Source organism: Anolis sagrei, chromosome X (genome assembly GCF_037176765.1).
Source record: "Anolis sagrei isolate rAnoSag1 chromosome X, rAnoSag1.mat, whole genome shotgun sequence".
In the NCBI taxonomy this organism is placed as follows: Eukaryota; Metazoa; Chordata; class Lepidosauria; order Squamata; family Dactyloidae; genus Anolis; species Anolis sagrei.
The window spans coordinates 64,528,087-64,551,496 of NC_090034.1; the positions used below are offsets into that span (position 1 = coordinate 64,528,087).

Genomic DNA, 23,410 nt, shown 5'->3' on the forward strand with positions numbered 1-23,410 from the left:
TCTAGAAGATCCAGTCTCAATCCTCCTTTAAAGAGCTCCAGTTTAGTGGTGGCTAACCATTCTGGAACTTTACCTGCCAACGACTTGAACTTCAATACATACTCCACAACCGATTTAGTCCCTTCGTTCAATTGCTTAAGCTGAGACTTTGCCCTTATATTCACTGGAGGGTCTTGGAACCTCAGCTTTAAAGCCTCCAGAAATTTCCCAACGGGTTAAGTTCTGGGACTTGAGTCTCATAAAGTTGCACCATCCAATCTGCTGCTTCTCCCCTCAACTTTGCTCCCAATGCATGCACCCGGGCTGTTTCTGAGGAAAAAGTATGTCCCCAGTCCATCATATAATTCCTCACATTGGTCAGGAAGTAAGAGAGCTCCTGCGGGTTCCCTTTAAACTTTACCTGCAGCTCCCCTCTGGCAAATCCTTGCCCAAGAGGGATGAGGAGAGCTCCTATCACTGCCGGCAGCATCAGTGGGGGGCAAATTATTCCCTTCTGTGCATCTTCACTTGGTTCACCCGTAGGCCCTGTGCTTCTAAGAGCCCCTCCTTCCGCTCCTGCCGAAGATTCAAAGCTGGCACTTGCATCTAACTTCCCCATTACAGCCTCAGTCTGCAACCCTTTCAAATGAAGGTTTCTATTGAGTCAACCTTGGATTCCAAAACGCGAAGGTGCTGTGGGGTCTCATCTCTTTGCTACTGAGGTGGTGCTCCATCCCTCCGTCTCACAGTTACCACCGCTGCACCGGTAGCAGGGAACTGACTAGATGTCCACTGCGTGCCAGCAGCTGCTCTGTCAAACACCGTCTCACCATATGGGGATAACAGCGTCTCCGTCCCAGCTGGAGTGATCTCTATTTCCTCCTTCTCACTCTCCCTGGGAGATATAGTTTGCTGTTTCTCTCACTGCCATTCAGGATAAGTAGTAAAGTGTGAGTAGTGGTTCTTCAAGCTTGGAATCATGTCCTGACAGTGTGTATCGAAATGTATTAACTTTATATGTGTATTTTTGTTCCCTTGGAAGTTTCCCCCTCATATGTTTGCAGGTCTTTGCAAATCCTATATACATATAGATATCTAGAGATTTCCATGTACCTGTATTTATGTATTTACATGTAGTCATTGTTTTTTATATAAATTTTCTCCTCACATGTTTGCAAGTCTCTGCAAATCCTATATAGATATAGATATTGATAAATATATAGAGGTACCTGTATATCTCTCTGTGTGTATGCATATGTGTATATATAAAAAGAACTTTATATATGAATTTTCCTCTCACATGTTTGCAAGTTTTTGCAAATCCTATATAGATATAATTATCTATATATAGAGAGGTGTCTAGATAGATATATTTGAATATAGATATATAGGGCTTGTAAATATTGCAGTAGGGAAATGCACATATGACTATTTTTTTTGTCGTGTCAGGCGTGACTTGAGAAACTGCAAGTCGCTTCTGGTGTGAGAGAATTGGCCGTCTGCAAGGACGTTGCCCAGGGGACGCCTGGATGATTTGATGTTTTTATCATCCTTGTGGGAGGCTTCTCTCATGTCCCCGAATGAGGAGCGGGAGCTGATAGAGGGAGCTCATCCGCCTCTCCCCGGATTTGAACCTGTGACCTGTCGGTCTTCAGTCCTGCTGGCACAGGGGTTTAAACCCACTGCGCCACCGGGGTCTCCTACATATGACTATGATAAGTGGAATGAATTGATTAATTACGGACTTGGCAAAATGATGGCCACCAGGCTGGCTTTTTATTGTATCAATGTAATGTTTTAACTGTTTATAATTATTGTTACCATGTATTTATTTTGTGTTGAATTGTAGGCATCAAATGTATGCCGGTTGGAATCCGCCCTGAGTCCCCCTTAGGGAGTTGAGAAGGGCGGGGTAGAAGTACCAGAAATAATAAATAAATAAATAAATAAATAAATAAATAAAATATAGAGAGAGAGGATTTGCAAACTTTCCAGGGGGAATGCATATGTGAAATTAGTATATATAATTAATTATAGATCTATATCCAGCTCTGAATGTTTGCCCGTTATTATGTTGGAAGCCGGTCTGAGTCCCCATGGGTAGATAGCTTGGGATACAAATGAAATGTTGTTGTTGTTGTTAAGTTATTGTTGATACCATATTGTTTTTGTTGACTCTCCTTTTCCACTTAGAGAGCTAGTTTACTGATTTTCTTTGAAATACAGTAAATATTCAAAAGCATTTAACCTACCGATGCCTCAGTTAGTGTAATTTTATTGATATCTATTTTAATTTGAAATTTACCCAAAGCTGCTGCATTTCCCACCCTTGGCTTATATTCGAGTCAATAAGTTTTCCCAGTTTTTTGTGGCAAAATTAAGTGTCTCGGCTTATATTCCGGTCGGCTTATACTTTAGTATAGTTTATACTTTAGTATAGTTTGCTGCTTTGTCGTTATTCCGTAAGAGATACAAACTCCAGTTTTTGTTATTATCACCAGATGTCACTAGAGAACTTTCCAATCCTTCTGACTTGAAAGGTCCAGCGTTCAGATCACAGTGTACTTTCTTTTTGTCTATGTGTACCCTGGTAGATGAGGGAAGCACCAAACATTATTCAGGCACAAGCATCACCAGTGTTGTTCCTCACAGAAATTTTGCTATGCTGTCATAAATATTGGCATAATGATCTTGCAGTCTCACCAGCCACGTAATCTTACTGCATCATGACACAGCAGTAACTCTGATCTCGTGCATATGCATGAGGAGCTGTGAGACAGGGAGGAAGGAGACAGCTTCTTAATGCCTCAATTGTTTCACAAGTCGAGACTGATACTAATATCTGGAGGAAAATGACCGTCTCCTGACCTTGGAATCTTCTCTCCTGGGAGGAGGGGGGCCCGTCCATGCCTGTCATTATCTGGCGTGCAGAGTGATCTTGTAGCAGGCTGAAAACAGAAAATAAGCTGGAAGGGTGCCATTAATTTCCATCTGAAGATGCAGTTAACCAGCCTCCTCCTCTTCCTTTGCCATAGAATTCTGGCAGCTCCTCTTGTATTAGCATTAGGGCATCTCTAGCCCCAGAGCAGCTGCAACAATACAGGCATTCTTTACCACTGAGGAGTGGCTGGCTCTGAGCACACAGCACAGGGAATAAAATGCCTGCACTTCCAAACTGTACCTGAATAACGCTTCCTTCATCTTTCTTCCCTGCCTCAGGCACAACATTTGCTCTGCAGCAGGCCCTTCACCAATCTATCTTCATGCCTTCCCTTTCTGCAAACCCTATGCACCGCCTCCATCTTTGCTGGGAGCAACACTGTAAGCTGCTGCCAGAGGTCTCAGGCCTCACTGCCAAGAATGTGGCCAAATGGAGTGTTGAAGAGGTGAGTTCTGCTTCCTGCTTTTTTCTCATTCTAAAGTGTTCATTTAATATAGTGACTGTGGTTCTTTCCCCCCTCTGCTTTGCAGTTGTGGCTGGTTTTTGGAATTGGGGGTGGGGGTGGGGGATTAACTCAGTTTGAAGTTAGCCAAAGATCTCGAATAGACAAATACGCACAGATCTTGCTGCATGCAGCCATTGCACCGGCTTCCCTATTTGGGTCCCTACTGACAGAAAGCGTTTTCCGTGCTTGTTTCTACTGCTGACTCATTTTACATTAGAATGGCCTTGCGCATGCTTGCATGACTGTGTCACAAAACATCCCCACAGCGTGGCAGGATTGCTGGCAGGCAGGCTTATTCTGCCAAGGCTGCGATTTCACAGTCAAAGCGCATGTTCTTTTCTGCAAGCCAAGGTTTCCCCCAGCAGCCTAGGCTGAGCGACACAGTGTCTCTGCAGAGCATACTTTACTTTGGCCTTTACTTTTAACTGTCGTAGAAATGGAAAGTTGGCTGTTACATCATACATGGAAAGCAACAGTACATGATTCTATCTGAGGTGCATGAGGCATGGAGGTGGGTAAATGTCTAGTGGGTTTGTCCTGCCGTTGCTTCTGTTTTGGCGCACTCTTTTTCTCTCTCTCAAAAGTACTGCTTTTCCCCTTCATCCATGGTCAGTCACAGGAATCTTCTGGGTGACAAGTCACATGATCTTAATCCAAGAGGAAAGGAGGGAGGAATTTTCTCAGAATTTTCTCATACCAAGAAAACCTCTGATAACATCAGCATGCTTTAGAGTCAACTTGAAGGCACATCTCAAACATAACAGAGGGTGTGTGTCTTTGTCAAATTAGATATAGTGCATTTTAAAATTTAGTTTTAGAAACCTTGACATGCCGGACGGTCTGATTATTATTATGAAAGCCCATAATTTTCATAATAATGTAAAAACGAATGTGCTGAATGTTTTTTGCAGAGAGTTGATGATGATGATGATGATTATTATTATTATTATTATTTTACTGACACAAAAGCACAGTATGTCACAGCAAACAAGATCTATATGCTGTATTTCATATCACAAAATCACAAGTCAAACATTTCCCAAGCATCTAGGACTGTGTGATGTATTTTCGATTGATGCGCGCAGAACCAAGTAAGGTGGCCTTTTGGAATTGACAGATCGCGATTTTGTCAATGTTTATTGTTTCCAAATGCCGGCTGAAATCTTTTGGCAAGGCACCCAGTGTGCCAATGACCACTGGGACCACCTGTGCTGGTTTATGCCAGAGCCTTTGCAGTTTGATTTTGAGGTCTTGATAGTGGCTGAGTTTTTCTGTTGTTTTTCCTCAATGTGGCTGTCACCTGGTATGGCAACATCAATAATCCAGACTTCTTTTCTTTTCCATAATCGTGATGTCTGGTGTATTGTGTTCCAAAACTTTGTCAGTCTGGATTCGAAAGTCCCACAGTATTTTTGCATGTTCATTTCCCACGACCTTTGCAAGTTTATGATCCCACCAATTCTTTACTGCTGGCAGGTGGTACTTGTGACATAAGTTCCAGTGAATCATCTGAGCCACAGAATTGTGTCTTTGTTTGTAGTCCGTCTGTGCGATTTTCTAGCAGCAGCTGAGGAGATGGTCCATGGTTTCATCCACTTCCTTGCACAGTCTGCATTTTGGGTCATCCACTGATTTTTCAATCCTGGCCTTAATTGCACTGGTTCTGATGGCTTGCTCCTGGGCTGCAAGAATCAGGCCTTCTGTCTCCTTCTTCAGGGTTCCATTCATGAGCCATAACCAGGTCTTCTCCTTGTCAACTTTTCCTTCAATCTTCTCAAGGAACTGCCCATGCAATGCTTTGTTGTGCCAGCTGTCAGCTCTGGTTTGGAGTGCAGTTTTCTTGTACTGGTTCTTTGTCTGCTATGCTTTGAGAAGTTTCTGATTATTGACTTCAATTAAAGAAGGTTCTTGGCTTTCCTTGACATATTCTGTCAGGACATTTTTTTCTTCTTCGACTGCTTGTTTGACTTGTAAAAGTCCTCTGCCACCAGACTTTCTAGGTAGATAGAGCCGGTCAACATCACTGAGAGGATTCAATGAATTATGAATGGTCACGAGTTTTCTAGTTTTTCTGTCCAAATTGTCAATTTCTGCCTGTGTCCAGTTTATGATGCCAGCAGTATATCTTATGACAGGTATGGCCAAGTGGTTTATGGCCTTGATGTTGTTGCCTCCATTGAGCTTGCTTTTGAGAATTTTTCTGACCCTTTGAATGTATTCTTTGCTGACCACAGTTTTTACATGTTCATGTTTGATGTTGTCCAGCTGTAGTATGCCCAGATAATTATAGGCCTCTGGATGGTGACACTTTATCACTTGGCCATTGGGCATATTTAAACCCTCACTTTCAATGATTTTTCCCTTCTTCAGTGCCACTGTCGAGTATTTGTCCAATATTGTCCAATTTGTCTTCTGCTTGTAGTCTGTCTGCTCTATCTTCTTGCAGCAGCTGATTTGATCTATTGTTCCATCTGCTTCCTTGCAGAGTCTACATTTAGGATCTGTCATTGACTTTTCTATTATTATTATTATTATTATTATTATTATTATTATTATTATTATTTCAAAGGATCTCAACAAAAGGATTGTAAATCTGGTGTTGCCTAAACAAGCTCATGTTTTCCTCTCCTGGTATGCCAATGTGTAGGAGTTACACAAAGTTTTTATTTACATTTTAATGTAACCGCAGTTTGATAGGGCTTAATCATAGAATCAAAGAGTTGGAAGAGACCTCATGGGCCATCCAGTCCAACCCCCTGCCAAGAAGCAGGAATATTGCATTCAAATCAGCCTCTGTTTAAAAGCTTCCAAAGAAGGAGCCTCCACCACACTCCAGGGCAGAGAGTTCCACTGCTGAACGGCTCTCACAGTCAGGAAGTTCTTCCTCATGTTCAGATGGAATCTCCTTTCTTGTAGTTTGAAGCCATTGTTCCTTGTCCTAATCTCCATGGAAGCAGTAAACAAGCTTGCTCCCTCCTCCCTGTGGCTTCCTCTCACATATTTATACATGGCTATCATATCTTCTCTCATCCTTCTCTTCTTCAGGCTAAACATGCCCAGCTCCTTAAGCTGCTCCTCATAGGGCTTGTTCTCCAGACCCTTGATCATTTTAGTCACCCTCCTCTGGACACATTCCAGCTTGTCAATATCTCTCTTGAGTTGTGGTGCCCAGAATTGGACACAGTATTCCAGGTGTGGTCTCACCAAGGCGGAATAGAGGGATAGCATGGAAGAGCAAAATATTCTTCCATTGTCATGGTCTGACCATCATCTGATCAGTTTTAGACTTGCTGTGATCTCTAACCTTCGCAGGGGTGGAAGACCAATTAAGACGGTCCACCCCAGGAGACTGATGGATCCGGATGGATTCCTGAGGAATCTTGGGACTTTTCCTGTCATGGAGCCTGGCGATCCTGTCGACACCCCGATTGATCGCTATAACAGTGAGATGGCCAGGATGATAGACGTGATAGCTCCCAAACGCCCCCTCTTGTTGCGTAGAGACACTCCATCTCCTTGGTTCACTGGGGAGTTGGCTGTGATGAAACGCACAAGAAGGAGGCTAGAGTGCAAATGGAGGCAATCTCAGGATGTCTCTGACTGAACACGGGCTAGAACCTCACTTAGGGCCTATACCGCGACTATACGGGTAGCCAGGGAGACCTTCACGACTGCCCATATAGCATCTGCATCTAGTAGATCTTCAGAGTTGTTTCGGGTCGTCGGGGAACTCCTTCACCCCCCCCCCCCCAGGTGGAGGAGGCCTTTGATGACCCGACAACTCGGTGCTGCGAGTTTGCGCACCACTTTGCAGATAAAGTCGCTCATATACGCCTTGAGTTGGATTCCAGTTTAAACACAGTGCCAGGGGAGGTGACCGAGGCATCTGCTTGTCCGGTTTTGTGGGATTCTTTCCAACTTGTTCATCCTGAGGGCGTGGAGGAGGTCCTTGGTTGTGAGGGTGACCACATCGGCTCTGGACCCTTGCCCGTCTTGGCTAATTAAATCGGCCAGAGGTGGTTTGATTGATTGGTTTGTGTTGATCATTAATGCATTGTTGGAGCAAGGGATTTTTCCATCTGGACTAAAACAGGCTGTGGTCAGATCACTCCTGAAAAAGACCTCCCTTGACTGCAGCCAGTGGATCTCCTTAAACAGAAGGATTGACCGCTCCCTGTAAGGAGCAATTACAGACCAATCTCCAACCTCCCTTTTTTGGGCAAGGTGCTGGAGCAGGTGGTCGCCTCTCAGCTCCAGGGTTTCCTTGATGACATCAACTATCTGGACCAGTCACAGTCTGGCTTCAGACCTGGCCACGGCACCGAGACAGCTTTGGTCGCCTTGGTGGATGACCTCCTCAGGGAGCTGGACAGGGGGAGTGTGACCCTGTTGGTTCTCTTGGACATCTCAGCGGCTTTCGATACCATCGATCATGGTATCCTTCTAGGACGACTCTCCAGGATGGGCCTTGGAGGCACGGCTTTGTCGTGGCTCCGATCCTTCCTGGAGGGTTGCTCCCAGATGGTGAAGCTGGGAGACACCTGTTCGGACCCCTGGCTTTTGACCTGTGGGGTCCCGCAAGGTTCCATTCTGTCTCCCATGGTTTTTAACATCTACATGAAACCGGTGGAAGAGGTCATCTGGAGTTTTGGAGTTGGGTGCCATCTCTATGCAGATGACACGCAACTCTGCTACTCTTTTCCACCCAATTCCAAGGAAGCCCCTTGGGTGCTGGATGAGTGTCTTGCTGCTGTGGCTGTCTGGATGAGGAGGAACAGGCTGAAGATTAATTCCGTCAAGACAGAGGTCCTCCTGGTCGATCGTAAACCGGATTGGGGTATAGGGTGGCAACCTGTGTTGGACGGGGTTGCACTCCCCCTGAAGTCACAGGTCCGCAATCTGGGTGTCCTCCTGGACTCATCACTCATGCTTGAGGCTCAGGCATGGCCGGTGGCCGGGAGGGCCTTTGCACAATTAAGACTCGTGTGCCAACTGCGACCATACCTCGTGAAGGCGGATCTGGCCAGGGCGGTCCATGCCTTAGTCACTTCCAGATTGGACTACTGTAATGCACTCTACGTGGAGCTGCCCTTGAAAACAGCCCGGAAATTTCAGTTGGTTCAACGGGCGGCGGCCAGGTTGTTAACTGGTGCTCCTTACAGGGAGCGGTCAATCCTTCTGTTTAAGGAGCTCCACTGGCTGCCGTTCATTTTCTGGTCCCAATTCAAGGTGCAGGTTCTTACCTATAAAGCCCTGAACGATTTGGGACCCTCCTACCTGCGTGACCGAATTTCTGTGTACGAACCCACACGACCCCTTCGATCATCTGGAGAGGCCCTGCTCACGCTCCCACCTCCATCGCAGGCGTGAATGGTGGGGATGAGGGAGAGGGCCTTCTCGGTGGTGGCCCCTCGACTCTGAAACTCACTCTCCAAGGACATCAGGCATGCCCCAACTCTGGCAGTCTTTAGGAGGAGCCTGAAAACGTGGTTGTTCTAGTGTGCCTTCCCAGAATAAGGAAACTCCCAACAATATGTCCTCTAAATGCACTATTGATCTAGGAGTGTCTGCATGCCCCATCCTTCTCTGAAAACTCTATCTTAGTTCATATTTCATCTGTTCATGCTCAGCATTATTTTTAAATTTTAACTATTACATTTGGCCCAGCCATAGGTTTTTAAATGGCATTGTGTTACTGTTAATGTTTATTCCTTATTTTTTGTTACGAGTTTTTATTTTATGGTTTTGTATTATTTGTTGTTTATTGCTTTTATTATTCATGTATTGCGGGCTCGGCCTCATGTAAGCCGCACCAAGTCCCTTGGGAGATGGTAGCAGGGTATAAATAAAGTATTATTATTATTATTATTCCAGACAGCCAGTGTCAAACACCTCTTAACTATCAGAGGGTTCTTCCAAATGTTTAAGGTGGGATATCTTTTCCTAAGGTTTCAATGTATTGTTCTAGTCTCTGGATCAGAAGAAAACAAGCTGTTTCCTTCTTATTTATTTATTTACAGTATTTCTATACTGCTTTTCTCACCCCTAGGGGGACTCAAAGCGGTTTACACATAACTGACAAAACTTCAGTGCCATACATTGGACACTGACGAGATGCCAAACCATAACAACCACAATAATAAAATCACATTTAAACATAAATTATAATTAGACAGTACATAAGCAATCATTAAAACAATAAATAATAAAAACAGTCTCGGCAGTTGTATTGTCATTCTAGTCCATGTCCTTTCATAGAATCATAGAATCAAAGAGTTGGAAGAGACCTCATGGGCCATCCAGTCCAACCCCCTGCCAAGAAGCAGGAATATTGCATTCAAATCACCCCTGACAAATGGCCATCCAGCCTCTGCTTAAAAGCTTCCAAAGAAGGAGCCTCCACCACACTCCGGGGCAGAGAGTTCCACTGCTGAACGGCTCTCACAGTCAGGAAGTTCTTCCTCATGTTCAGATGGAATCTCCTCCTTTAAACTCTACAAACATCTACTGTCCAAAGGCCTGATCCCAAAGCCATGATTTTAATTTCTTTCTAAAAGCCAGGAGGGAGGGAGCAGATCTTACCTCATTTGGGAGTGTGTTCCATAGGCGAGGAGACACCGCCGAGAAGGCCCTGTCTCTCGTCCTCGCCTGACGCATTTGCGCAATTGATGGGAGCGAGAGCAGGGCCTCCCCGGATGATCTTAGATTACGAGATGGGATGTAGGGGTGGATGTGTTTGGACCAGAACCATATAGAGCTTTATCGGTCAAAACCAGCACTTTGAATTGGGTTTGGAGATGGACTGGCAGCCAGTGGAGCTGGCACAAGGGGGTGGTATGCTCCCTGTATGTTGCTCCAGTTAGTAATCTGGCTGCCGCCCTTGGACTAGCTGAAGTTTCTGAACCGTCTTCAAAGGCAGCCCCACGTAGAGCGTGTTGCAGTAATTATTTGGGATGTAACCAGAGCGTGGACGACCGTGGCCAGATCAGACTTCCCAAGGTACGGGTGCAGCTGGTGCATGAGCTTTAACTGTGCAAAAGCTCCCCTGGCCACCGCCGAAACCTGGGGTTCCAGGCTCTGCGATGAATCCAGCATCACTCCCAAGCTGCGAACCTGCGTCTTCAGGGGAATGTAACCCCATCCAACACAGGCTGTAACCCTATGCCTTGTTCGGCCTTTCGACTGACCAAGAGGACCTGTGTCTTGTCTGGATTCAATTTCAATTTATTAGTCCTCATCCAGTCAAACACAGCGACCAAGCACCGGTTCAAGGTCTGAACAGCCTCCTTAGTAACAGGTGGGAAGGAGTGACAGATTTGGACGTTATCTGAGTACAGATAACACCTTACTCCGAAACTCCAGATGATCTCCCCAGTGGCTTCATGTAGATGTTAAATAACATCGGGGACAGCACTGAATCCTGAGGGACTCCACAAGACAATGGTTGTGGAGCTGAACAGGTGTCACCCAGTAACACCTGAGACTGACCCTCCAGGAAGAACTGAAGCCACTGCAGAGCAGTACCTCCAAGTCCCATTTCTGTGATTTAATAGTCCTCTGACAACTCAGAACAGCTCAGCTGGATGGTTTTTAGCGGACGCAATATTGGCTGCAAGGAATGTTTTTTGTGCAGCCTTTATTGTCGCGTTATAGTTCCTTAAAAAGGAAACTACACGTGCTTGGACTGACCCGCTACGCTTCCGTCGCCACGCGCTCTAGCCACCTCTTTTTCGTTTCATCGCTGCCAGCTCCTCAGTGAACCAAGGAGCTGGTTGAGCTCAGTTACTATACCAGAGTGTCTATAGCCCTGGTCATCTCCCTGTCCCAGAAAGAGACCAGAGCCTTGACAGGAGGCGGGAAAATCCCCAAGAGCCGTCAGAAAACCATTTGGATCCATAAGTCTCCTGGGACAGACCATTTTGATGGGTCCACCACCCCTGTGGAGGTAGGTAGGCACAATAAGTCAAAACCTGATCAGGTGGTCCATGGCAACGGAGCGATAGTCAGCTCCTCCACCCCGCCACCTTCTTCCCATCCCTGGCAGAAGACCAGATCCAGCATGACCCACTCCCAACAGCAACTGCTTCGAGTGGTAGTCATAGCAGGTGCAGGGAGCCATGCCCAGTTTGCAAAGGCTTGCTCAGTAGCAGTCCTTGGTGGTTTTGTAGTCCAGAAGGCAGGCACAGGAAGGCTGATGTAAAACTCTTACCTTCTGGACTGTTTCTTCCACGTGACAGCCTTTCAGAAATTAAAAGTGGCTATCATGCTACGTTTTAACCTTTACCTCTCCAGGCTAAACACACTCAGCTCCCTAAAACTCTCCTCGTAAAGCATGGTATTCAGATCTTTTACCATTTTGGTTTCCCTCCTCTGCACATGTTCAAGCTTGCTAATGTCTTTCTTGAATTGTGGTGTCCAGAACTGGACACAGTATTCCAGGTGAAGTCTGCCCAAGGTAGACTAGAGTAGTTACTCTCTCAATCTAGACCAGTGGTTCCCAACCTTTGGGCCTCCGGGTGTTTTGGTTGGATTTCAGCTCCCACAGTTCCTAACAGCTAGTAAGCTGGCTGGGATTTCTGGGAGTTGAAGTCCAAAACACCTGGAGGCCCAAAGGCTGTGAACCACTGATCTAGACTAGTCTTATTGATGGAGCTAGAATCACATTGGCTTTTTAGCTGCTGCACACTGTTATGTTCCGCTTTTCCTTTTCACATGCATTGTGTCACTCATCCCTTACCCTGCATTTCATTTTTTTTCCTGCCAAACTGTAATACCGTACTTAACATTTTATCCTCTTAAAATTCATTTTGTTAGTTTGGGCTCTATGTATTGTTGAAAGCTTTCACAGCTGGAATCACTGGGGTGTTGTGTAGTTTCTGGGAAGTACGGCCAATGTGTTCTGGCAACATTTTCTCCTAACGTTTTGCCTGCTTCTAGCACGTGAGTAACTGAGAAGATGGCATAGTCAATAGTGAGGGCATCTGTCTGGAAGTAGCCAGGGTTTTGTTCCCTTGGAGTGTATATTGCCTGGAGGCATCCTTAGCCTGGGTGGCATTCACTGGCCCGTAATTTCTTCCTGCCTGGAGGCCTTGTGGGTGGCGTTCATTACTCACAGTCTTGATGCTGGTGTTTCTCAATACTGGTAGCCATATTTTTTCATTTTCATGGTTTCTTCCTTTCTGTTGAAATTGCCCATGCACTTGTGGAGTTCAGTGGCATCTCTGCATAGTCTGACAAAATGGTTATCCAAGTGGTCCAAAATTTCTATGTTTTCAAATTCTATGCCCAGCTTGGTTTATCATGTGTTTTGCTATTGCTGACTTTTCTGGCTCAGTTCTCTAATATGTCTAAATTCATCTTCGATTGTCATATTCATTCTGTTCCTGGAGTATGAACTTCTTGTCTGGATGTTCCCAGAAGGTAAGATTAGGTCACTATACCTCCTCAGCTCTCACTTTCCACTGGGACGCCACAGGACTGTGTGTTGAGCCCTCTGCTTTATACTTTGTACACACATGACTGTACCCCCGTCCACCATAGCAATATCATTAACAAATCTGTGGATGATGCAACCATGGTGGGGCTACTACCATGGTGGGGCTTCTTGTCTTAGAGTCTGCCTATTGGGATGAGGTGGGTCGGCTTCTCTTGTGGGGCAGGGACAACAATCTGGTTCATAATTACCATGAAGCTCATAGTGGACTATAGGAAGAACAGATCAGAAATCCAGCCCTTGGTCATCTATATAAATAAAAATGTAATGTTCATTTGTGGGGTTAACAACTCAAAAACCACTGGGGGAAATAGACCTTGTCATTTGGGAGTTGTAGATGCTGGGATTTATAGTTAACCTACAATCAAAGAGCATTCTGAACTCCACCAATGATGGAATTGAGCCAAACTTCCCATGCAGAACTCCCATGACCAACAGAAAACACTAGAAGGTTCAGGTGGGCATTGAACTTGAGTTTTGGAGTTGTAGTTCACCTCCATCCAGAAAGCACTGTGAACTCAAACAATGATGGGTCTGGACCAAACTTGGCATGAATATTCCATATGCCCAAAAATGAACACAGATGGAGTTTGGGGGAAATACACCTTGACATTTTGGAGTTGTAGGTACTGGGATTCATAGTGCACTAGAGCATTCCGAACCCCACCAACAATAGAATTGGGCCAAACTTCCCACAGAGAAACGTCCATGACCAACAGAAAATACTGTGTTTTCTGGTGGCCTTTGGTAACCCTTCTGACACCCCCTGGTGACACCCCCAGGGGTCCCAACCCCCAGGTTGAAAAATGCTGCCTTAAGACCATCCAGTCCAACTCCCTTCACCAGGGCAAGAAAACATAATCAAAGCCCTCCTGACAAAGAGCCATCCAGCCATAGATATAGATAGATATATATGATTCACACACACACACATGTATATATAATATCATAGATTTGAAAGGGAACCCTAAAGAAAGACAATAATGTGTTCCAGAGCAGGCAACTCAGACAATCTCTACATCAACACTGACAAAAAAACAACAAGAAATACTGTTTACCCACAAGCATAAAGACATTACATATATTAGAAACAAACACTTTCTCATTACTTTATTTTCCAGATTGGGCCACAACAATGCATGACAGGGGACAGCTAGTTAATAATAATAATAATAATAATAATAATAATAATAATAATAGCTTTATTTTTATACCCCGCCTCCATCTCCCCAAAGGGACTTGGGGCGGCTTACATGGGGCCAAGCCCAATCAACAGTTAAAACATAACATGTGCAAAACGCAATCATCAGTATAAAAACAACATAATCAACATTAAAACAACAATAAAACAAGTATCAGAAACAGCATCCAGTAGTATATTTCAAATCTCGTTGTAGGAGGCAGACTGTTGTACGGCAATTTAAAGGTAGATCTAATAAGTGAAGTGCATAGGTCATATAGTAGCAAAAGGATAAGAACAATTTCAACTAGATAAGTAAGACTTTGGATAGAACAGTAGTAAGGTGCAAGGACAAAATTTTAGGCCATAGTTGGGGCCATCTGTCAAGGAAATTATCTAATAAATCTAATAAATGTATTGTCAAAGGCTTTCATGGCCGGAATCATTGGGTTGTTGTAGGTTTTTTTGGGCTATAGAGCCATGTTCTAGAGGCATTCTCTCCTGACGTTTCGCCTGCATCTATGGCAAGCATCCTCAGAGGTAGTGAGGATGCTTGCCATAGATGCAGGCGAAACGTCAGGAGAGAATGCCTCTAGAACATGGCCATATAGCCTGAAAAAACCTACAACAACCCAATCTAATAAATGACAACGAAGTGGATCAGGAGGCCAGTTTCAGGTTCCTGGGTGTCCCTGTGAAGGAGGATCTGACCTGGGGCAGCGTTTGTACAACAGCAGCGTTGGTGAAGAGGGCCCAGCAGAGACTGTACTGCCTGAGTCTCCTGAGGAACCAACAACTGAATGGAAAACTTCTGGTGATTTTCTACCACTGTGCTATCGAGTGTGTCCTGATCTACTGCATCTGCACATAGTTTGGTAGCTGCACAGTGGCTGCAGATAGGAAGGTGCTGCAAAGGGCCCCCACTTCTGCAGAGAGAATCATTGGCTCTTTCTCCCCTCTTTGGAAGAACTTTATAATTCCTGCTTCCTTAAGAAGCTCAAAGTTTTGTTGGGGATCCATCTTTTTTTTAGTTATTGCCACCTGACAGACGTTACAGGGTGACAAAGACAAAGACAAATGGAATGAGAGAGAGCTTTTGTCCTAGAGCTGTGGCTAAGTTGAACTCTGTGGCTGTGCAATGGGTGTGGGGGGTGGAGGGATGGGGGTGTTATTCTGTGGTCTGTGGGGAAGGCATGTAAGATCGTTTTGGATTCTGATCTTATCCTCTGGGCATTAGCCATCTCTCCTAATTAGATGTCATTTGCCTGGCAAAAGGAAGGCTGCTTGTCCTGTCCTGTCCTGGAAATGTACAACAATCTCTTCCTCTCTCTTGACTTCCTCCTCCTCCTTCTACAACAGCTTGGCTCCTTGCTTGCACTGCTGCTGTTGCTGCTGCCCACTCAACCCAAGCTTCTCAGGGTGCCAAAGCAAGATGAAAGATTCATTTGGGGATGGAAAAAGGAAAAGGAGGAAGGTAGTCTAACTTAGTGTTTCAGAAGGAAGATCATTTTTCCGACTGTGGCCGTTGTGTAACTCTTTGTCCCAGGGACATGGGAACATGCTTTATAAAATACTTATTTGTTATTGTAATGATGATAGAAGATTAAAAATGCCCTCCTCCTTATCAGCTTGATTTGTTCATCGTGCCCTCTGTAGGCCAAGTTCATCGTGCCCTCTGTAGGCCATGCCAGTTGTCCCTCAGCTTAGAAGGCGTTGTTTCTCTCTCTCTTTTAATTCCTTTCAAACTCATCTTTCCATGCTTTTTCTTTATTGTGCTGTAATTGCCCCAATCATTCCACTGCTTCAAACATTTGCAGGCCCCAATACCTCAGATAGTCGACACTTGGCTCATGAGAACAGTCAAGGTTTTTATGTATTTTATATAGGACTAGCTGTCCCCTGCCACGCGTTGCTGTGGCCCAGTATGTTGATCTGGAAAATAAAGTAATGAGAAAGTGTTGGTTTCTAATATATGTAATTTCTTTATGCTTGTGGGTAAACAGTATTTCTTGCTGTTTCTTTGTCAGTGTTGATGAGGAGAGTGTCTGGTTTGCCCACCCTGGAACATGCAACATATCATGGTCCTTCTTTAAGGGTCCCTTTCAAATCTATGATACTATATCTCTGTGTGTGTGTGAATCATATCTATCTATCTATATCTATGGCTGGATGGCTCTTTGTCAGGAGGACTTTGATTATGTTTTCTTGCCCTGATGAAGGGAGTTGGATTGGATGGCCTTAAGTATTTTCTGTTGGTCATGGGGGTTCAGTGTGAGAAGTTTGCCCCGATTCTGTTGTTTGTGGGGTTCAGAATGCTCTTTGATTGTAGGTGAACTGTGAATTCCAGTGACTACAACTCCCAAATGTCAAGGTCTATTTTCCCCAAACTCCATCTGTGTTCATATTTGGGCGTATTGAGTGCTTGTTCCAAGTTTGGTCCAGATCCATCATTGTTTGAGTCCACAGTGCTCTCTGAATGTAGGTGAACTACAACTCACAAACTCAAGGTCAATGTCCACCAAACACTTCCAGTATTTTCTGTTAGTCATGGGAGTTCTGTGTGGTTCAATTGATGGAGTTCAGAATGCTCTTTGATTGTAGGTGAACTATAAATCCCAGCAACTATAACTCCCAAATGACAAAATCATAATTTTTGAGTGATGGTCACTCCTTGTGTTGTGAGATGTTTTGTTGCCAAATTTGGTGTGATTTCGTTCATTGGTTCTTTTGTTCTTATGGTACTCATTATGCACAGAGCATTTATATATATATAGATTTAATAATTTCAAATACTAATTTTAAATAATGCTTGCTTTAATTCCATTTTAGTTATAGTCTTTAGGTTTTATATTGTATGTTATATTGTTTTTAGCACTATTTGCTGCTTAGAGTCTGTTAAGAGAGAAAAAGGAGCAAATAATAATAATAATAATAATAATAATAATAATATGTAAGAAAAAAAAATTTCTGTTCCTCGGCTGCTGTTTCCTATTTAATTGTGCAGTCCTTACTTTGAAAATAGTTGTTCTACTTGAGAAACTACTTTGAGCTTTGAGATGGTTGAACAGAAGCTCTCCAAAGCTCTAGGTGTTCTTACTGTCTATTACAGGAAAAACCAGCTGACTCCTAATCCATCTAAATCACAGACATGTGCTTTTCACCTTAAGAACAGACAAGCATCCCAAGCTCTGAGGATTATCTGGGAAGGAATCCCATTGGAGCATTGCAGCACACCCAAATACCTGGAGTCACTCTGGACCGTGCCCTGACCTACAAGAAGCACTGCCCTATCTATCAAACAAATAGTGGGTGTTAGAATAATATCATATAAAAGCTGACTGGCACAACCTGGGGATCACAACCAGACACAGTGAAGACATCTGCCCTTGCGCTATGCTACTCTGCTGCTGAGTATGCATACCCAGTGTGGAACACATCTCACCACGCTAAAACAGTACACATGGCTCTTAATGAGACATGCTGCATTATCATGGGACGTTTGCACCCTACACCACTGGAGAAATTACACCTGACATCCGCTGGGAAGTAGCAGCCAATAGTGAAAGGACCAAGGCAGTGACATCTCCAGCTCATCCCCTGTTTGGGTATCAGCCAGCACATCAACGACTTAAATCAAGAAATAGTTTTCTAAGATTTACAGAGACACTCGCTGGAACAACTCAGCAAGTGAGAGTCCAAAAGTAGCAGGCTCAAACCCAGAACCTCAATCATTGGCTGATACCAAATGAGAGACTCTCCCTGGGCACACAGAAAACTGGGCGACTTGAAGGTGCCGAACAGACTGCGCTCTGGCACCACGGGATGCAGAGCCAACCTTAAGAAATGGGGATACAAAGTGGAATCCACGACATGCGAGGGTGGAAAAGAGCAAACTGCAGACCACCTAGTGCAATGCACCCTGAGCCCTGCCACATGCACAATGGAGGACCCTTTTGCAGCAACACCAGAGGCACTCCAAGTGGCCAGCTACTGGTCAAAGGACATTTAAACAACTACCAAGCTTGCAAACTTTGTGGTTTGTTTGTTAAAAATGCAATACAGCTGTTTGGTTTGCTCCTGACACAATAAATAAATAAACTTGAGAAACTTCATTTTTGTACCATAAACTAGGTTGAATTGGTTGAGACTCTGGGCCTATCCAGACAGGCCCTAAAACACACACCCTCCCGTGTTTTCCCATGGGGACGTCCAGATGATGCCTTATGTAAATGCAAGTGCATTCAGCACAAAGCAGAAAACCCTGCTTAGTGCTGAGATGATTTGTAAGCAGGAAAGACATGAGCCTTATTGAAAGACCTGTGTCTTCCCACTGTGGGCGGAGTCTGGACTTCCCCCTCAGAAGTCCTGGGACCACCCGCACATTCCTCTTACATTTCCCAGCCTTCATGAGGCCAGAATATCCGAGAGGGCTCCAACGCCCTTTCCATGCCCCTCCCCCCCAAAAAAAATCCTTTGAAAAATAAAAGAACTTATCCAGCTGCCATTAGTATGGTGCCTGAGCTCTCCTGGCACTTAGGAATGATGCACCAGGAGAAGGCATGAGGAGGAAAATTGCTCTTGGCTCCCTCATAGAATCATAGAATCATAGAATCAAAGAGTTGGAAGAGACCTCATGGGCCATCCAGTCCAACCCCCTGCCGAGAAGCAGGAATATTGCATTCAAATCACCCCTGACAGATAGCCATCCAGCCTCTGTTTAAAAGCTTCCAAAGAAGGAGCCTCCACCACACTCCGGGGCAGAGAGTTCCACTGCTGAACGGCTCTCACAGTCAGGAAGTTCTTCCTCATGTTCAGATGGAATCTCCTCTCTTGTAGTTTGAAGCCATTGTTCCGCGTCCTAGTCTCCAGGGAAGCAGAAAACAAGCTTGATCCCTCCTCCCTGTGGCTTCCTCTCACATATTTATACATGGCTATCATATCCCCTCTCAGCCTTCTCTTCTTCAGGCTAAACATGCCCAGCTCCTTAAGCCGCTCCTCATAGGGCTTGTTCTCCAGACCTTTTATCATTTTAGTCGCCCTCCTCTGGACACTTTCCAGCTTGTCAATATCTCTCTTGAATTGTGGTGCCCAGAACTGGACACAAGATTCCAGATGTGGTCTAACCAAAACAGAATAGAGGGGTAGCATTACTTCCCTAGATCTAGACACTATGCTCCTATTGATGCAGGCCAAAATCCCAAGGGCTTTTTTTGCCGCCACATCACATTGTTGGCTCATGTTTAACTTGTTGTCCACGAGGACTCCAAGATCTTTTTCACACGTACTGCTCTCGAGCCAGGCACCCCCCCCCCCCCCATTCTATATCTTTGCATTTCGTTTTTCCTGCCAAAGTGGAGTATCTTGCATTTGTCACTGTTGAACTTCATTTTGTTAGTTTTGGCCCATCTCTCTAATCTGTCAACCTCTCCTCCTGATGCATCATTCCTAAGCACCAGGAGAACTCAGGCACCACACTAATGGCAGTCAGGTACATTCTTTTATTTTTATAGGGTTTGGGGGGATTTGGGGGGAGGGGTCTGAGTGTCTCACTGTCCTCCCAGAAGTTTCAGGGAGGGCATCTGGACACCCAGCCTCAAAACCACGCATTTTCCAGACTGGTGTGGAGACTACAGTCTGTCCCAACCCAGGTTTTTTCAACCCAGGTCGGCGCAGACTTTACCACTGTCTGGAACCATCCTTTATGAGATATTCATTGAAAATCTACAGCAAAATGTGCTGCAGAATGTCCTGCAACAACAGAGTTTTTGCAATTTAATAAACTTACCTGACCTAAAAATCTACCATGAAGCCACAGCGTGGTCTTGGGTCAAAGATTGGATTGAGCTAAAGAACATCAAAACCCTAACCCTAGATGGGCATGATCTGAGGCGGGGATGGCATGCTTACATATGGTATGGGAAATATAGAGTGGAAAAGAACTTTGGAAACCATTTTGTTAGAACTTCCCTAATGAAGATCTGGAACAAATATAAAGACTATTTCTACACCAAAACTTCAATGTGGCTGTCGACAAATTGAGGCCAACCAAAAAAGACTCCTAGGGTGGACTGAATGGCCTGTATACAAGAATCTACTATATAAAAATGCAAAGAACGAATTAGAGCTAAAACCACAAGAGGTAATATCTAAAACTTATAAAATGTGGGATGGTTTCAATACCTTCAAGTTAAACAGTCCTACAAAGGAGATAAAAACACCAGCCCAAAGGATGATTTCTGGTGCAAACTAAAGGACTCAGGGGGAAAAATAATAACCAAAATATATAACAGATGAATAGACTGGGCAACTGAGACCGAAGAAATAAAAGTTCAGTGATCAAGTGGGCAAGAAACATAGGCAGGCCAATAAAACTTGAAGAATGGCAGAACATCTGGACAAAGAAATTAAGATATACATACACCATAGCCATGAAGGGAAATTATCTGAAAATGATCCATAGGTGGTATATAACACCAGTAAAACTGGGGGGAAAGTACAAAAACAGAGAGAACAAGTGCTGGAAATGTAAAATATGCACAGGCTCCTTCTACCATATGTGGTGGAGCTGTAACAAAACAATTCAGTTCTGGAAAATGATACATGAAGACATCCAGAAGATATTAAAAATCAAATTCCTAATGAAGCCTGTACTGTACCTACTAGGGCTAACCGAAAGTGTCCGGTAACCAGAACCAAATATGGAGAAACTTTTCATTTTTTGCACCACCGCGGCTAAAATAACGTTCGCCAAATATTGGAAGATAGAGACCATCCCCACAAAAGAGGAATGGCTGGACAAAACACTGGAAATAAAGGATATGGACAAATTAACCTATTTGCTAGAAAGGAACACTGGCAGACCTATGAGTCAAACAGATTGGTCAAACTTTGAGGAATATTTAAAATAAAGGGGGGGGGAGGATAAATAAATTTATTTATTATTTATTTATTAACTTTATTTGTACCCCGCTAGCATCTCCCGAAGGATTCGATGCGACTTACAACAGGCCGAAGCCCACACAATACAACAGTACAATACCTAGCAAATAAAACAGATTAAGCAGAAAGAACAATACAATAGCAATAAACAAGACATTGTTAAAAACTGAGCCGGCCGGAGTAGGGGTACAGGATTAAAAAGTGCTGATGTGTCGGAGGGATATGGGATTATAATATAAGTGCGATGTGCAATGTGAGGTGGTCTTGGTTCTGACTAAAGTGCTTCTAGGATTTGGTCCTGGGATTCCTAGTCTGAGAAGGCACATGGGGTTCCTAGTCTGAGAAGGCACATTTGAACAGCCAGGTTTTCAAATTCTTTCTGAAGACTGCCAGTGTAGGGGCTTGTCTGAGGTCTTTCGGAAGGGCGTTCCAGAGGCGGGGGGCCACCACGGAGAAGGCCCTGTCCCGTGTCCCCACCAAGCGCGCTTGTGACGCGGGCGGGATCACGAGCAGGGTCTCTCCAGATGACCGGAGTGAGCGTGTGGGTTCGTAGACAGCTATGCGGTCACGCAGGTAGGGTGGTCCCAAACCATTCAGGGCTTTGTAGGTAAGCACCTGCACCTTGAATTGGGCCCGGAAAATAAACGGCAGCCAGTGGAGCTCCTTAAACAGGAGGGTTGACCTCTCTCTGTAATGGGCCCCAGTTAACATTCTGGCTGCTGCCCGCTGGACCAATTGGAGTTTCCGGGCCGTTTTCAAGGGTAGCCCCACGTAGAGCGCATTGCAGTAGTCCAGTCTAGAGGTGACTAAGGCATGGACCACCCCAGCCAGATCAGCCTTAGCGAGGTACGGTCGCAGCTGGCGCACAAGTCTCAGTTGTGCAAAAGCCCTCCCGGCAACCGCCGACGCCTGAGCCTCAAGCGTGAGCGATGAGTCCAGGAGGACTCCCAAGCTGTGGACCTGTGGCTTCAGGGGGAGTGTAACCCCGTCCAACACAGGTTGCCACCCTATACCCCGGTCAGGTTTACGATCGACCAGGAGGACCTCTGTCTTGTCGGGATTGATCTTCAGCTTGTTCGTCCTCATCCAGATAGACACAGCAGCCAGGCACTCGTCTAGCACCCGAGAGGCCTCCTTGGAATTAGGTGGAAAAGAGTAGTAGAGTTGTGCGTCATCTGCATAGAGATGGCACCCAACTCCAAAACTCTGGATGACCTCTCCCAGCGGTTTCATGTAGATGTTAAAAAGCATGGGAGATAGAATAGAGCCTTGCGGGACCCCACAGGTCAAAGGCCAGGGATCTGAGCAGGCATCTCCCAGCTTCACCATCTGGGTTCGACCCTCTAGGAAGGACCGGAGCCACGATAGAACCGTGCCCCCGAGGCCCATCCCAGAGAGGCGACCCAGAAGGATACCATGATCAATGGTATCGAAAGCCGCTGAGATGTCCAAGAGAACCAGCAGGGTCACACTCCCCCTGTCCAGTCCTCTACGGAGGTCATCCACCAAGGCGACCAAGGCTGTCTCGGTGCCGTGACCAGGCCTGAAACCAGACTGTGACTGGTCTAGGTAATTGATGTCATCCAGGAAACCCTGGAGCTGAAGGGCGACCACCCGCTCCAGCACCTTACCCAAAAAAGGGAGGTTGGAGATCTGTCTGTAATTGCTCAGCACCGTAGAGTCAAGGGAGGACTTCTTAAGGAGTGGACGAACCACAGCCTGTTTTAAGTTAGATGGAAAAATCCCTTGCTCCAACGATGCGTTAATGATCAACACAAACCAACCAACCAACCCCTCCTTGGCAGATTTAATAAGCCAGGATGGGCAAGGGTCTAGGGCCGAAGTGGTCGCCCTCACAGCCCCAAGGACCTCCTCCATGGTCTCAGGAAGGACAAGCTGAAAAGAATCCCACAAAATTGGACAAGCAGATGCCTCAGTCACCTCCTCTGGCACTGCGATGAGATTGGAGTCAAGCTCAAGACGTATCTGGGCAACTTTGCCTGCAAAATGGTGTGCGAAATCGCAACACCGAGCTGCTGGGTCGTCCGAGACCTCCTCCACCACAGGTGGGTGAAGGAGTTCCCCGACAACCCGAAACAGCTCTGATGACCTATTTGCTGCAGACGCTATACGGGTGGTCGTGAAAGATTCCCTGGCCACCCGTATAGCCACGGAGTATGCCCTAAGAGAGGCCCTAGCCCATGCTTGATCAGACACGTCCCGAGATTTCCTCCGCTTGCACTCTAGCCCCCTTCTCGTGTGCTTCATCACGACCAACTCCCCGGTGAACCAAGGAGACGGCCTGTCATGACGCAGCAAGATGGGGCGTTCGGGAGCGATCGTATTTATCGCCCTGGACATCTCCTTGTTGTA

At 45.4% G+C, this 23,410-nt stretch overlaps 1 protein-coding gene across 1 annotated transcript in view; it reads left to right on the plus strand.

Annotated features, from left to right (window-relative positions):
• LOC132780836 (lethal(3)malignant brain tumor-like protein 4) overlaps nt 1–23,410 on the plus strand; it is a 96,592-nt gene that overhangs the window by 59,620 nt on the left and 13,562 nt on the right. Inside the window, exon 19 of the mRNA XM_060784652.2 lies at nt 3,199–3,365. Within this exon, the coding sequence (XP_060640635.2) occupies nt 3,199–3,365 (167 nt within the window). The remainder of the gene's footprint in view (nt 1–3,198; nt 3,366–23,410) is intronic.